This window comes from Corvus moneduloides, chromosome 5 (genome assembly GCF_009650955.1).
Source record: "Corvus moneduloides isolate bCorMon1 chromosome 5, bCorMon1.pri, whole genome shotgun sequence".
In the NCBI taxonomy this organism is placed as follows: domain Eukaryota; kingdom Metazoa; phylum Chordata; class Aves; order Passeriformes; family Corvidae; genus Corvus; species Corvus moneduloides.
The window spans coordinates 18,701,840-18,715,758 of NC_045480.1; the positions used below are offsets into that span (position 1 = coordinate 18,701,840).

At 42.8% G+C, this 13,919-nt stretch overlaps 2 protein-coding genes across 2 annotated transcripts in view; one reads left to right on the plus strand and one right to left on the minus strand.

Annotated features, from left to right (window-relative positions):
- SEL1L3 (SEL1L family member 3) overlaps positions 1-8,811 on the minus strand; it is a 35,997-nt gene extending 27,186 nt beyond the window's left edge. The window contains exons 1-3 of the mRNA XM_032110477.1: positions 8,653-8,811; positions 3,946-4,513; positions 2,272-2,398 (exon numbers count right to left, since the gene is read on the minus strand). Coding sequence (XP_031966368.1) covers positions 2,272-2,398; positions 3,946-4,513; positions 8,653-8,709 — 752 coding nt within the window. The 5' untranslated portion in view covers positions 8,710-8,811. The remainder of the gene's footprint in view (positions 1-2,271; positions 2,399-3,945; positions 4,514-8,652) is intronic.
- A 7-nt stretch (positions 8,812-8,818) lies between these two features.
- Positions 8,819-13,885, plus strand: SMIM20 (small integral membrane protein 20). The gene is made up of 3 exons (XM_032110479.1): positions 8,819-9,421; positions 12,111-12,167; positions 13,437-13,885. Exons 1-3 carry the CDS (start codon positions 9,313-9,315, stop codon positions 13,472-13,474), a joined length of 204 nt encoding a protein of 67 aa, XP_031966370.1. The 5' UTR covers positions 8,819-9,312; the 3' UTR covers positions 13,475-13,885.
- Positions 13,886-13,919: the final 34 nt, after the last annotated feature.

Consider the following 13,919-nt stretch of genomic DNA (forward strand, 5'->3'; position numbering starts at 1 on the left):
TGCTTGGGAGAAGCAGTTAAAAATGAATCCAATCTCTGGACAGTGCAGATAGGTATGAATAGGTGTCACAGAAGTATCATAGGATAAATAAAGGCAGAGCCTCTGCAAACTATGAACAGTGCAAAATAAAAAAACAAACACCAACAGTGTTCTAAGTGCTATGTACTTAGAAATTTCCGTTCAAAGCTGGTTGAGGCACTAAAAGCAGAATTTATACCACAGTCTCTAATTTTAAGGAGTTCCTCTGTGCCAGACTAAATCTGCTTCCATGCTCTTAACAGAAATTTGATCACTTATTCCTGTAACATTGCCACAGCAGTTAGGTCAATGCTGAATGACTTTGAAAATTGTACCTCCAATGTACAATTCAGCAAAGCATTATAATTATTATCATATCTGATGAAATAGTTCACTTTTCTTAGTGACCTTCAGAAAGACACTTAATGACCTTTTGCATTTCTATAATCAATAAAAATGGTCAATATTTGTTTATAATATTTTAGAATTGGGTCAGCTTGCCTTGCTTCTCTCTCAAGAAATTGCTTAGCATGAGTACCTTGTATCTTTTCCTAAACTAAACCACTGTAGGTCTGAAAGCCGAACACCTGCTTTCCTGCTTTAAAAAAAAATTCAAGGGTGATTAAGTTTTCCCTAATGGAAACTATGCCTCAAATAGCTAATAACACTATTTTCTCCAGAGATGGTACATGGATGAGGTAGAAAGGTTTGTAAATGACAATCACTTGTATATTGATTGTTAGGACCTACAGGCAAACATTGTGCTTCCAGAAATACTGCTCATGTATCCATGCTTATATATTGTTCTTTTCATCTATCATCTCTGCCAATACAGCAAACTCAATTGCCTCAGTCTCCATTCAATCCTTGACTGCCAGTCTGAGACCGTATTTGTTCTGGACACATTTTTTGGGACAGAGTTTGGGACAATGCTGACTCATTTCGTATCCCCATTGCTGCAGAATGCCAAACAGTGTGAGTAGTCCCTTACAGTCCCAGCCTGCCCTAAGGCTCTCCACCTCAAATGACAGTTACCTATCTCGGGCTCTTTCTTTACAACTCCCTGATTGAGCCAAACAAGTCACCTCAGCTAGATCCATCTGCTTCTGTTGACCTTTTGTAGAGTGGGGAACCACTGTTCTGTCACACAGCCACGACACACACTGAAGACATCACCTGAAGGCAAGAACTATGTGGAATGGGTACAAAGCTGCATAAATTCATGCCATATACTCTAAATAAGAGCTTGAGTGCCTCAGTGCCAGAAGCAGAATGCAACTGTGTTGGAGAGCAAAGGGCAGCAGACCCATCCTGAAGAGACCAGGAGCTAAAAATTGCTCTGTACTTATGGCTTCATTTATGGTTTGAGAGCTAGTAATTTGCATGCAACCTGTGCTCTCTGGCAAGTCTTCTTTGGCACTCTTCTTGTGGCCGCAGGCCAAATGCAAACCAGCAGGCAAGTTCCAGTTCCTGCAATCATTTCTTACTTCTGTAATGATGTTGCCAGGGTAAGAGGATCTGGTGGAAGGGAGGTATATTTATATATCTCTTTTCCCCTCAAGTTGCAAAATATGACTGAAGAGTTGTGACAGTTTTGGGAAGGGGGACCAGAGTTGAGCAAGATGACCTTAAGAGAGTGATTTCTCTGTAACTGAAAAGTGTGCAGGGGCTAAGGAGTTGTACTCCTGTCTAAACAGGAGAGTTTACACAGCAGTGGTAGAAGGAATTGGAGTGAGCTCAAACTGGAAGACTTATCTAGGCAGAGGATTCTATCACTAAGGGCTTGTCAGCTGCAAAATACACTACAGTGTGAATTTATAGGGATAAAGCTGTTCATGCCGCTTGCCCTTGCAAGAAATCCTACTCTGCTCTTGGTCTGCAAACAATGTTAGAAATGCAGATCTGTCTGTAATGCAGAAAACCCCAGGTTAGCTAGTCATGAGGCAGCAGTCTGATCATGACCGCAGGATACAGCTAACAGCCTCCTAACTGTACCTAACCCATTCAGTGACACCTACCAGTCACACCTCCTACACAGCACTGCACTAACACATACTGTAAGTATCTTCCTGAGGTTCAGCTTAAGCCTGTCCAAAACTGGAATCAGAAGGGTCTGCTAACTAGGTTCCTTTGGCACCTTTTCTCAAACTAGGCAGTATTCCTTTAATTTGTGGTATAGTCCAAGAGTTTAAGTACATTCTATAGCCTTCGAAACCCAAATACGGCCCCGTTCAATTGCTTGCATATACTTACATGGGATAATCAATCTGATGTTGTCTGACTGTCTCAAGTTCTCTGTTTTCAAACTGTTCAAATTTCTTCACAATTCCTGTTTTTTCTCCACTGGAAGCATATATAAATTCGAGAAGCTGGACACCATCTGCAAAATACAATCTTTCTTTATCTGACAGACAGAAAGCATTGGTAACTAATTAATAAGATCACACTCCTACAGTCAAACATTTAAATCACACAACAGATTAAAAGTTAATACAAACTTTCAATAAGTCCTTAAACACAAGTTCACTTGTAGTTAAATAGTTGCTGCTATTAAATACATTACAGTCTTGGACCAAATAACCCATGAAAAGTGAAATTGAGCCTGTTTCCAGATGGAATTAGAAGCAGGGAAAGAGCAGACTTATTTAAATCTAAGATACTTAAAGAACCAGTTAGCAAACAAGAAGTCTTAATTTATGTTACTCATTTAAATCTCATCCTATCTTTGGTCAAGCCTAAGTGACATTACTCCACATCTCTCGGACTTGCTCTCCACTTGCACCTCTCTATATTATACGTATGCATAGATACCAATTCTGTTCTTAACTGATATGGATAATCCTGTAATAAAACTGATGAAGCTGCCCCTCCTGAGAAACAGGAGAAAAATCTTCAAGGCCATGATGTATCATCAGCTTGCCTAGAGAAACCCAAAAACCAAACAAAAAACCCCAAGAAAACAACAAAATAAACCAAACCCTAAGCAATTTGTTACAATATTATTTTAAGAAACAAAATTTGAATATTATTTCCTCCTATTGTCTATTATACTGATTTAAGAAATAGATAACACAGACAATAAGATGTTTCACAGTGTTGTCAGATAGCACAAGCTGTCTCCAACAAGTATTTTAGAAAGCCCCTAAGGGAAGCAAGATGTTCCCTGTTCTTCTTCAGAGCATTTATATGCAAATGTAGCGAAAATAAATGACACAAATACCATTATGGGATTTTCTAGGAGAGAACAATTTAGGAACAAATGGGCTTTCTTTTTAGGTTCTGCTTTGAGTATGCATTGAGGGCAAAAAGAATTCTCAGCAAGTGTAAAGCTAAAGATAGGCAGAAAAAAAAGTTTAGAAAGCAAAGTTGTTTCAGTAATCTATACAGTTGGCAACACATGCTTTTTTATTTAAAACCACTATTTTTTTTCCTAAAATGCTTGTTCATAATGGTTCTAGGGGAAAAAAACATGGTGCTATAAAGTTTAGTTCACTACAAAGACCTGAAAATATGTTTCTGAGTGTGAGGCCATCATCTTAAGCAGAAGAAGACTACTTGTTCGAGAATTATGTGTGCATGAACTGCAGAACTGACTCTGAAATAATGCAGCAAGGGACTGAACAACTCTCTCTGAAGATAAAGGAATGATGTCCACTGACACTGCTGGGTTTTGACTAAAGTTGTTTGAATATGCTTAGAAAATAGAGGGCCAGCCTGCTACCAACCTCCAGGCTGGCTGTGAAGAAACAATCTGAAGAACAGGATGGCTTCAGCAACTCTAACCTCACAGTTACGGAGATTACATGTTCAACAACGCTTCCCAAGTAAACCACTGTATGTAACATTTACTATTTACTACCAGTAGGCACTTTTTAACAGTTTACCAGAGATGTTATTAGTTTCCGTGAGGAAAAAAAGTGCACCTACCACTTTCGTGAGGGCACTGAGGTATTCTATTCGCCTGGAGCATCCACAAATAGTCAGCACCCCACTGAAGACAAACTTTGTGGTCCTTATATGGCCGTTCAAAAGGTGGAACTGCCTCTAAAAATGTGTAATTCTTGGCAACCGCAGCCTGGTAGTCTTCACTCTGCTCATCATCATAGTTGCTAGCTGATTTGTGACTAATCCATGCGTACAGTATCACACTGTGCACTATTATTGAGTTTCTGATGATATAATCGTCTCTGTAAACCATGATGCTTGGAAATTTCAAGTGTACTTGTCGAGTTCTGCTAACATAAAGGTTCTTCTCATCCTTCCATCTCCTTCTATACACCGGTACACCAGTCCTGAACTCGGAGGAAGCTACTGCTTCCAAACTGATAATACAAGGCTTAGAACATAAATACTGAACTGAAACCTCAGAATTGTTAAGAACTTTCTTTTCTAAAATGTTTAAATGGATAAAGTCCACATAATCCATATTTTTCTGAAACTGTGGAGTAACTGCTGTTGTCTGTAATGTCTCCTTTCCAAAGGACATCACAAAGTTCTGGAAGAAAACCCAAACACAAACATGTTAATCAAAGAATCTAAGTTTATATGATTATATATTCACAGTAATAACAGAACACTGCATAATCATGTTTATAAACCATACTTTTAACTTGAAAATATGAGGTTTCTTTTACACAGCAAGCAGACATGGATAACTGGAGAGCCACCATCAAGATTTTAATGGTAACAACTTCCCTACATCAAGTTCTCCAAGTTACACATACTTCTACAAACAAATTTTACTTACAGGGTGTATCCTTCAGCCCTTACGCAAGCGGAATCTGGTCTAAGATAGCAACTTACACGTCATGCTATTTACACATGTTCCTAGGATCAGGCCTAAGGAGTGTACACGGAAAGGTACTGGCATGTATTCGTCATATCATTGTTTCCTAGGATTGCCATCCTAGCCTGATGTTTCTGTACCTTCTTAAAAAGTTAGCTAATTTTGTTACCTGTCATGCAGGTCCCGGAAGGAGAAAACAACAACAGAGGTTTGCTGAGAATGAATTAATATTCATGAAGTGTTTCATTTTTGACATGTTCCTATCCTGAAGATGGACTTGGAAATCTGAGCAGCTCTCCACAGCTATGTATGCTATATATAGTTTGAGAGTGAGTGCCTAGACATACAACAGGAATATCCTCTACGCTAAAGTTCTTGTCTCTAAGGCTTCAAACAGCTTCTTTTCTTTCTGCCCTGCAGTCAGCATCCAGCTTGATGCACTGCCAAGGATACTGGGGATTACTCAGCTCTGAGGGCCAGCCACCAGCACAGCAGCTCCACCAGGCCCCTTGCTCTAAAATATTCAGAATTGTCACTTAGGATTACCAGGGAAGATGGTCATTAAGGTTGCCCAAAATGAGATCTGTCTTGGGTAACTTTTAAATTCGCTAAGCTTAAACAAATTAAAATAAAATTTGTCTTGGATACTTATCTTGGATTGATGGATTTTTCATTGTGATTTTCAAAATATTTAAAAGGTTTGGCCTAGTCATTAATACATTTCTAATCATATGATTATGATTCAACTAATCATAGAAACTGTGTATTGTGCACCTGGAGGACTTGCCCACAGTCCAATATGGGGATCAGTACAAGTGCCTAATGATAAACTCTTTTTATTTCTTAAAAATACGTTGACACTCCTTGAGAGCTACACTGAAAAAACATCAAGCCAGGAAGGCCTGTGAAGGTGTTAATATTAGGAAAAGTCAGAACTAAGTCCTACACTACTTCCTTGTTCATACAGATGAGGATTTTGGATTTAACTGTGTGATCAAAGGTTATTTTTCCCTCCGTTCCCTGCCTCCTTAGAGGCACAAAAGAGCTCAAGGGTTGTTAGTGGAACACAACTATGCATAGAGGGGTTATTTACTTCAAGACCTTGACTTTATTAAGGGCAGACATTGGAAGATGTAACTGAATGAGGGAACTTTTAGATGAAAAAGCTAGATATCATTGCTAGCAGATGGGTAGCTCTAGATCGCTGAATTTATTTAGTGTTCCTAGGTTTCTGAACTTGTCACTTGAACCACTTTCCGTAAGTGCAACCAAATGCTCTTTATCTTCTTGAATCTGACAAGAGACACTGCAAGCGAGATGTGCAGTGATGCTGAACACTGATAAACACATGTAAGCACCAAGATATACAACTTGAACAAACAAAACACTAAAAAATGCTAAACACAATACACTATGCAACTCAGTATTTTGGCTTTCTACAACAGGCAGTCTCGGAGTGACAGCCTTCCTCTCTGCCTTACTTCCCACTCTACAAAATGGATATTGGTTAGAGCATGGTGCTAATAATGCCAAGGTTGTGGGTTTGATCCCTTTATGGGCCGTTCACTTAAGAGTTGGACTTGATGATACTTGTGGGTCCCTTCCAACTCAGAATATTCTGTGATTTTTTGATATTGTAAAAACTATGCAAACTGAAGGGGCTAAAAAATGAATAGCAACAGGAGGTTGGTGTCCATTGGAACACATAGTATGGTGTCTACCATATGTTGGGATAAAACACATACACAAATATTGAGATAAAAGTTGATGAGAGAGCCTTGATTTTAATACTAATTTGAGTCTCTTTCAGAGCCTGACTTGACAAAAAATACTATTCTTTTACACTTCCAATGTAATAACTCTTTGGTTTAAATACTTCCAAAAGCATTAAAAGCCCATAGCAGCCGTAACAGATCATCCTAAACCTCTTGTACTTGATGGTTATAATTCATATTTCTTGATCTTACAATAAAGAGTGCTTGTAAGTAGCTTAATCTTTGTGATATGGGGGCTGTGCCATGAGGAAGAGGGTAATATACTATGAACACAATGCCATGTGCGTATCACAAGACATAAAAGTCTACCAGGTAGATACTGCAAAGCATAGGGGTACTACTGTGTGCTTACCACACCACACACACTTACTGTCAAAACATACACAGCCAGCTCTCAATTTTCTCAGTGGTTATCCAATACAGAGAGATGGGAACTAGCCTCCAGCAAAGACAGTTTGGGTCTGCCACAGTGCATTGACAAATATCCAGCAGTGCATGAATACGTTCATCTTATTTCCAGTGAATGGCAGAAATTTTGTGGTGGGGATCCCAAAGCAGTAAGCTCTGAAACCCAAAGCCAGTTATTTGCAGAACAATTTCCATGATGTTCCTAGAGCACTTAAGCACAATGCACCACGACTGCTGATGCGTAAGTTTAGCTTCAGCTCTGCTGATCTAGTGCCTTTCCTGTAGTGCCTGATCTGCTAAATGGCTCCCCACAGGAGATCTTACTTTGCATTCTTTGGTCCCTGGGTATTACTTGAAGTGTGTGCTGCCAAAATGCATGAAGTATATTTGAGTCTGCTGTTCCATCCCACCTAACAAACCCTTCAGGAGGCTCATCCAGTAAACAGGATGGAGCAAAGAACCCTGAGCAACCCCACAGTGATGGAGGTCTGGCAGAGACTGCAGACCATAAACTTTCAGACCATGACTGAGTCTCTGTTACCACTTGGTTACCTCTACACAGTGCATGGAGTGTCTATCATTTAAATGCTCCTACTTGGTGAGGAACCCTCTTCCCTTCTTCTTATGTAAGATAGGGCAGAGTTAAATGTGCATCACCTCTGACACAGAGTAAGGATGAAAGAATTACACATTGAGAGTGATTATGAGACTTAAATACAAAACTTTCCGAGCACAGTAAAGAGGCCAGCTATGCTGATTCGAAATATTACCATGAACTATGTAAAGTTCAACAAGGCAGACATAAAGGCTTTGTTGTGTGGGGCAACTTAGCCACTAAAGCTGTAAAAGTTTTTTTTTTCTTTTCTTAAATCCTGCCGAATCTGAATGAATTAGCCCAAGTCATCCCATCAGATCTTGGTATAAAAATCAATTTGGGAGGCAAACACAGCAAGTATTAGGAATCTGAACATTTTCAATCACATAATAATACAGAAATGATTGAGCAAGTATTCTTTCACTTGCTGATCTCAACAGGACCCTCCACGAGTTCCACATAACCTGCACCTGTTTGCACAGAACCTGAAGATAACCACAGTCCTTCACCTGCAAATGCCCAACACATCATGCTACATTTTAAGATGTGTGAAGACATGACAAAAAGGGGTATTGATTTGCTGCTTTCCATCAGCACCAACATAGTACAGGCATACAAAGACTTTGACCAGAGCTTATGCTTAGCAGTATAAAAGATGAAAAAGTAGTTTTAGTAGGTGCCCCTAAAAAGCGGCTATTTCCATAAGCCAGTGCAGCACTATGCGCAGTCGGCATTCTGTAAACAGATGTCAAAGGCCTCCCCATTCTATCCACTCCAGAAATTTATCGTTACCCAGGGCAGAAGGCTTAACACTTCGATGTGCCGACTCGGCGTCCCCCAGCTCGGTAAGGCAGCGTGACCCTGGGGGCTGGGAGGGGGCGCGGGGCCAGGCCGGACAGCCGGGGGCTGGCTCCGAGGGGCGGCCCCGGCACCGAGCCCCTCCGCGCACCGCCGGACGCCGGCTCCCTCCGCCCTGCGCGTACGACCCGCGGCCCCGCACGGACCGGCCCCTGCCGCGACGCCGGGCTGGGCCGGGGCGCGGGGGCAGGTGCGGGGCCGGCGGCACTCACCGTGAGGAGGACGAGGAGCAGCGGAGGGGGGCCGCGGGGCTCGGCCGGGGGCCACATGCTGCTGCTGCGGCGGTGCCCAGCGCGCCCGGGACTGGGCGGCCGGCCCGGCGACAAGGATGCGGCAGATCCGGCTTCCTGGAGGAGGGGCCGCCGCCCGGGCAGGGCAGGGCAGAGCCGGGCAGGGCCTCGCTCCGCCGCCGCAGGTGCGGAGGGGCTGGGCCAGGAGACGCGGAGCGCCGGCCGTGCTGCGCTGCTCTTTGGAGGTTCCTCGCAGCTCCGTACAGCAGGCGCCGGGCGGCGTCCCGGGAGCGGCGCGCCCGGGAGGGATCCCCGCGCAGGGCCGCGCCCGCCCGCTGCCCTGGCGGCTCCGCGGCGGCCCCCGCCCTCCCGCCTCGGCGCTGCCCTACCAGCGCAGTCGCGACCCGGGCTAGCTCCCGTTCCCGCTGTCGGGCGAGGCGCTTTAGGGCGGGGCGGCGGGCCTGGGGCGCATCATCTCGGGCTGCCCGGGCCGGCCTGACAGCGCGGCGGCACCGGGCCCGTGCCCGCACTGCGCCCCGCCGGCCGCGCGGGGGCGCTGCTCCCGCCGGGCCGGGCCGCCCCGCGCCGCTCCCGCGTGTTCCGGAAGGCGCCCGCAGGCCCCGCGCCGTGTCCGCCGGGGCGATGGCGGGGCTGTCCCGCACCCTCGGCATCTTCGGCGCCTTCGTGGCCGTGGTGGGAGCCGCCTTTTACCCCATTTACTTCCGGCCGCTGCTGCTTCCGGAGGAATACAGTGAGTCCCTGCGCGGGGGCCGTGGCTGGGCCCGGCCGTGGCGCAGTCTGTGCCCGGGCTTGGGGGAATGCTGGGGCTGCTGCTTCTGAGTGACTCCCGAGGGCTTTCCTGCTCGCCTAGGAGATACCTGAAAACCCGAAATGATACAGCTCGCAGTACCCTTATTTCGAGTTATTGGCCAGCACGTGATTTAGAACACCCGTCAGGGTTTCTTAGAGGATTGAGATGCAGTTGAAGAAATTGAGATCAGAGAGCTGGAGCATCTCTCCTATGCAGAAAGGCTGAGATAGTTGGGATTCTTTAGCCTGGAGAAGAGAAGGCTTCGAGAAGACCTTGTAGAACACTTGAAGAGAGCTTGTAAGAAAGCTGGGGCAGACTTTTTAGTAGGGCCTGTTGCAATAGGACTAGGGGTAATGATTTTAAACTAAAACGGGGTAAATTCAGAGTAGACAGAATGAATACTTTTTTTTGTTATGATGGTGGTGAACCACTGGAACAGGTTGCCCAGAGGAGTGGTGGGTGTCCCATCCCTGGAAACATTCAAGGTCAGGTTGGACAGGGCTCTGAGCAACTTGATCTAGCTGAAGAAGTCCCTGCTCAGTGCAGGAGAGGTGGACTAGATGGTCTTTAAAGGTCCCTTCGAACCCAGACTATTCAATGATTCTATGAGCTGTTTGAGTTTTGTTTTCCAGCTGCAGTTGAAAATGTGATTTAAAACTTGGCAACCAGTTGTGATGATTTGCTAGAGCTGATCTCAGTCTGCAGAGTCTCTCAGACTGACACCTGAGGAAAACCCCGCTTTCCTGCCAGAAACACCTGCCAGGAAAAGCTGCAAAAGCCCACAATTGACTCAATCCAGGAAGCCCTAGAGAGCACCTGCAGATCCAGGTGCAAAGCCCCCGTGGCTCCAGGCAGGTATTCCATAGGGGAGCACCTGTTACTCCTCGACTTCTGTGAAATACTGCTAAAGGAAATGGAGGAAAAAGTTCTGGTGCAACCAGCCTCGCCCCCTCACTTTAATTTGTATGAAACTAAGCAAGTTGATCACATGAAGATACATGTGGTTAATCTGCCAAGACAACTGAAGATTTCTAGGTAGGAAAAATAAAAAAGGATAACAAACTTACTGATCTTACTGGAGGGGCTTTGGCCTTGCATCAAAGCTGAAGTAAAATTTAACTTAAAAGCCAAGTTTTTATTGAAGGATGATGCTATGTTTGTGGAACTGTGAGACCTTCAGCACAGACCTTTTCCACATGGATTAATTAAAACAGTGGTTTGACAACTTCTGTTTGTGACATTTTCACAGATTTCCTGATTTTCTAAATTGTGAGACTTGGCTCCTTCCCAATCCTGTGCGGTGGCTCTCCTCTCACCAAGACTCAATCTTCCTTGTTGTCCTTTCTTTCACTTACCTGCATTCCCAGTAGTTTGCAGGCCCCACATCAGTCTCCCTAATGACTGTTCTGTGTCCTATCTGCATATTTTATCATCTCTTACTTCTTTGCACTGGTTTCTCTGCCTGACCAGTTAACAGCTCCTGCTGCTCGACCCAAGTGTGTCCTCAGAACTCTCAGATTGGTTCCTGTTTTGGTCCCTGCCTCTCTTCTAATCTAGGTTTCCACTTAAGACTAAATATCTTTTTCCTTCATATCCTACAGGAAGTCTCATTCCTTGCCCTAATCTATTCTGTTCTCCCCTTCTGGGTTTTGTACCTTTTCCTTTGAAATTAGACAGTTCCTTGAGATTTTGTCTCCTAAAAAAGATGAAATGGAATTACCATGCTCAGTGAACGGAACTGGAGAAGGTGGATCGGCCTCTAGTGCCTGTCCCCTTGCAAGAGAGTCAATTACTGTGATATTCCTGCTAGGCTCCAGTAGCATTAGGCTTGTACCTAGACAGCCTGATAACATGTAGTGCCAGTGCATTCCCAGTGGGATAGGATAATGAAAAATTTAAGTTTTAAGGTGAGCTTAGTTCTGAGCTTCCTCTGAGAATACGCACCCTGCAGGTTCTTAAAGGCCTCAGAAGTTCAGTGGTGTGGGCAAAAGGTTAATTCACCTGAACTTTGACTTCCTGCTTCAAAGTACCACTGTGGTGGTGAAGTATGTAAGAAAAGGAGGGGCATTTAGTAAGGGAAAATAGTATCATTTTCTCCATTTCTCTTCTTGAAAGTGGTTGAGTCTTTCAGAGAAAAAAGAAAAGCCTGAAACAGGCCCAATGTATGGAGAAATATCCCTCAGATACTGAATTTCACAAAGTTTACAAGCAATAATTTTGTAGGTGCTGTCATGAAATCTGTTTACAAGATCTTTCAACGGCCTGAAAATGGGAATTGTCCAAAGGAAAAAAACTTTTGACTAGTTTCATGTTGAGCATATGAATCATAGCTTCTAGAAGTAATTCATTAAGTGTTGGGATCATGAAAGGTGTTTTGGCATCTTTTATTAAACAGTAGGCATTGTTTTAAGATTCTTATCTTATTGTATGTAGTCTCTCAAAACATACTAGCTATTAGTTTCTTAGTGAAGTAGGAATACTACATTTGCATTGTGTAGGTAGATACCCAACAGAATTTATGGTGTAGCATCTAGAATTAATAAAATTTTTAAGATTCTTTTATTGGGAGCATTCAAGATATCTGGTATTTTCTTTTTTTCAGTAGTATCCTTTCTTTTGTGTTTTCCAGAGAAAGAACAGTCAATAAACCGAGCTGGTATTGTTCAAGAGGATATTCAGCCTGCAGGTACACTTGATTTATGTGTTTGCATTGATGGTCTTAAAGACCATCTTGAAGTAACGCCTGAATATTTATATGGATTTAAATAATACAGTGAAGAATACATTCAGAGAAAACATATTTAATAAACTTGCCATTAAATTATTTTTCAGGCTAATTCCTCACTAAAAAATTATGGGTTTAGTGACACTCAAATTGACTTAACTGGCCAAATAAATTGCAGAGTTTCTGTTGCCTTCACACTTTCTTAAATAGATGCCAGTTTCCACTTCTGAACCAGCTCAGAGCAAACAAGAACTATGGATAGGTTGAGCTGTAGCTGTAAAGTTTTGTGGAATACTGAATTCTGCTGAAACACAGTTCACCAGCACTTTGGCAGTGCCTTCCAGCCTGACGGATGGATGGGCCATGCAGAAATCCACTACACATCAAGGAAAATTTGGAATGCAATGCTAATAGCTTTTGGATCCTTGCTGTTGCTAGTGGAAGCCTTAGAAAAGCATACAAGGGCAGTAAAATTCAAGTATGGCAGACTATTCTTGATAGTTCATTTTTTCATAATGGTAAATGGAATGGCTGTTCATTATGCAAGGTTGGCACTTCTTGATTAAAGATGTGAGAGTGCCTGTCTTGATGAAACAGGTAATATCTGAATATGTTAAAGGGTAGTGTATTTTTTTTTTTTGAAAAAGCCTCACATCAGCAGCGGGGGAAAATCAAATAGGATTAAAACCATGATCTTACAACACGTATTGGTTAGATCATTAGTGCCTTTTAGGGAAGTGGTAAAATGCTGAAGGGAAGTATTGGAAGGGTACTGTATAATAGAGATCTGGTAAACCTGTCTTTTTTACTGAATGTTCAAGAGGATTGGACTGGCTCATTTATCCAAGATGCACGTACTTGATGACCAGTTCTCCTCAGTATAACTTTTTAATTTGAATTTAGCTGCTGATAAGTTATGAGATCCATTAGTTGAAAATGAAAGCTAGACAAATTTAAGTGTAAGGTGCAGTTCTAAAGGATTGATCCAACAATATCAGAACACCTTACCTATGACTGTGATAGATTTTTCCATTATCTGAAGCTTAAGATCAACATGAGGTTGTCTTTCTATATATCTTTGCAAGTTTAAGCAGAGTTGCGAATTCAGTGCAGAAATTGTTGGCTTCTTTCATTGCTTAATACACAATGCTGGAATAGCAGACCTCTTGTTTTTTTTTTTCTCCAACAGTCTAATTATCAACTGCTGGTATTCTCATATTTGATTTGTAGGGTTAAAAGTGTGGTCGGATCCATTTGGAAGAAAATAATGTTGGCGGCTGGGTGTATTGCAAAACTGAAGATGGACATCTTCAGCTGCTTCTTCCTTCGCTGAAGTGTGTCTTTGGGTGTCGCTGGAGGAGAATTCTGAATATGCTGTGGGGGCGCATGAGGAGCAACAAAGGCAACTGGTTGGAATCCCAAGAGATAAAAACGTGCTAGTTTTAAGAGAGAATGCTGGTGCATAGCTCACAGACTGTTAGAGAACTGAATGATTCTAGAGTATAGACATGAAATATTTATTTCCTTGAGAAAAGGAAAAAGGATTTTTTTCTAATCTGTAGGCACTTGTAATAATGAATAGAATAAATCATGCAGACTGCTGTAATTTCCTCCCTAGTTTGAAAGTTACAACATGGTGAGTGTAAATTTGTACATTAAAATTTTTAAATGAATGTGTACTTTTTTTCATTGTTTTGCAACTGTGTATGGAAG

What these genes read in the sequence shown, in the direction of transcription:
- SMIM20 (XM_032110479.1), top strand. Translation starts at nt 9,313, where the DNA reads ATGGCGGGGCTGTCCCGCACCCTCGGCATCTTCGGCGCCTTCGTGGCC. An exon ending in GCTGCTTCCGGAGGAATACA is followed by an intron (nt 9,422 to 12,110) that starts GTGAGTCCCTGC and finishes TGTGTTTTCCAG; the next exon opens with AGAAAGAACAGTCAATAAAC. An exon ending in AGAGGATATTCAGCCTGCAG is followed by an intron (nt 12,168 to 13,436) that starts GTACACTTGATT and finishes TTTGATTTGTAG; the next exon opens with GGTTAAAAGTGTGGTCGGAT.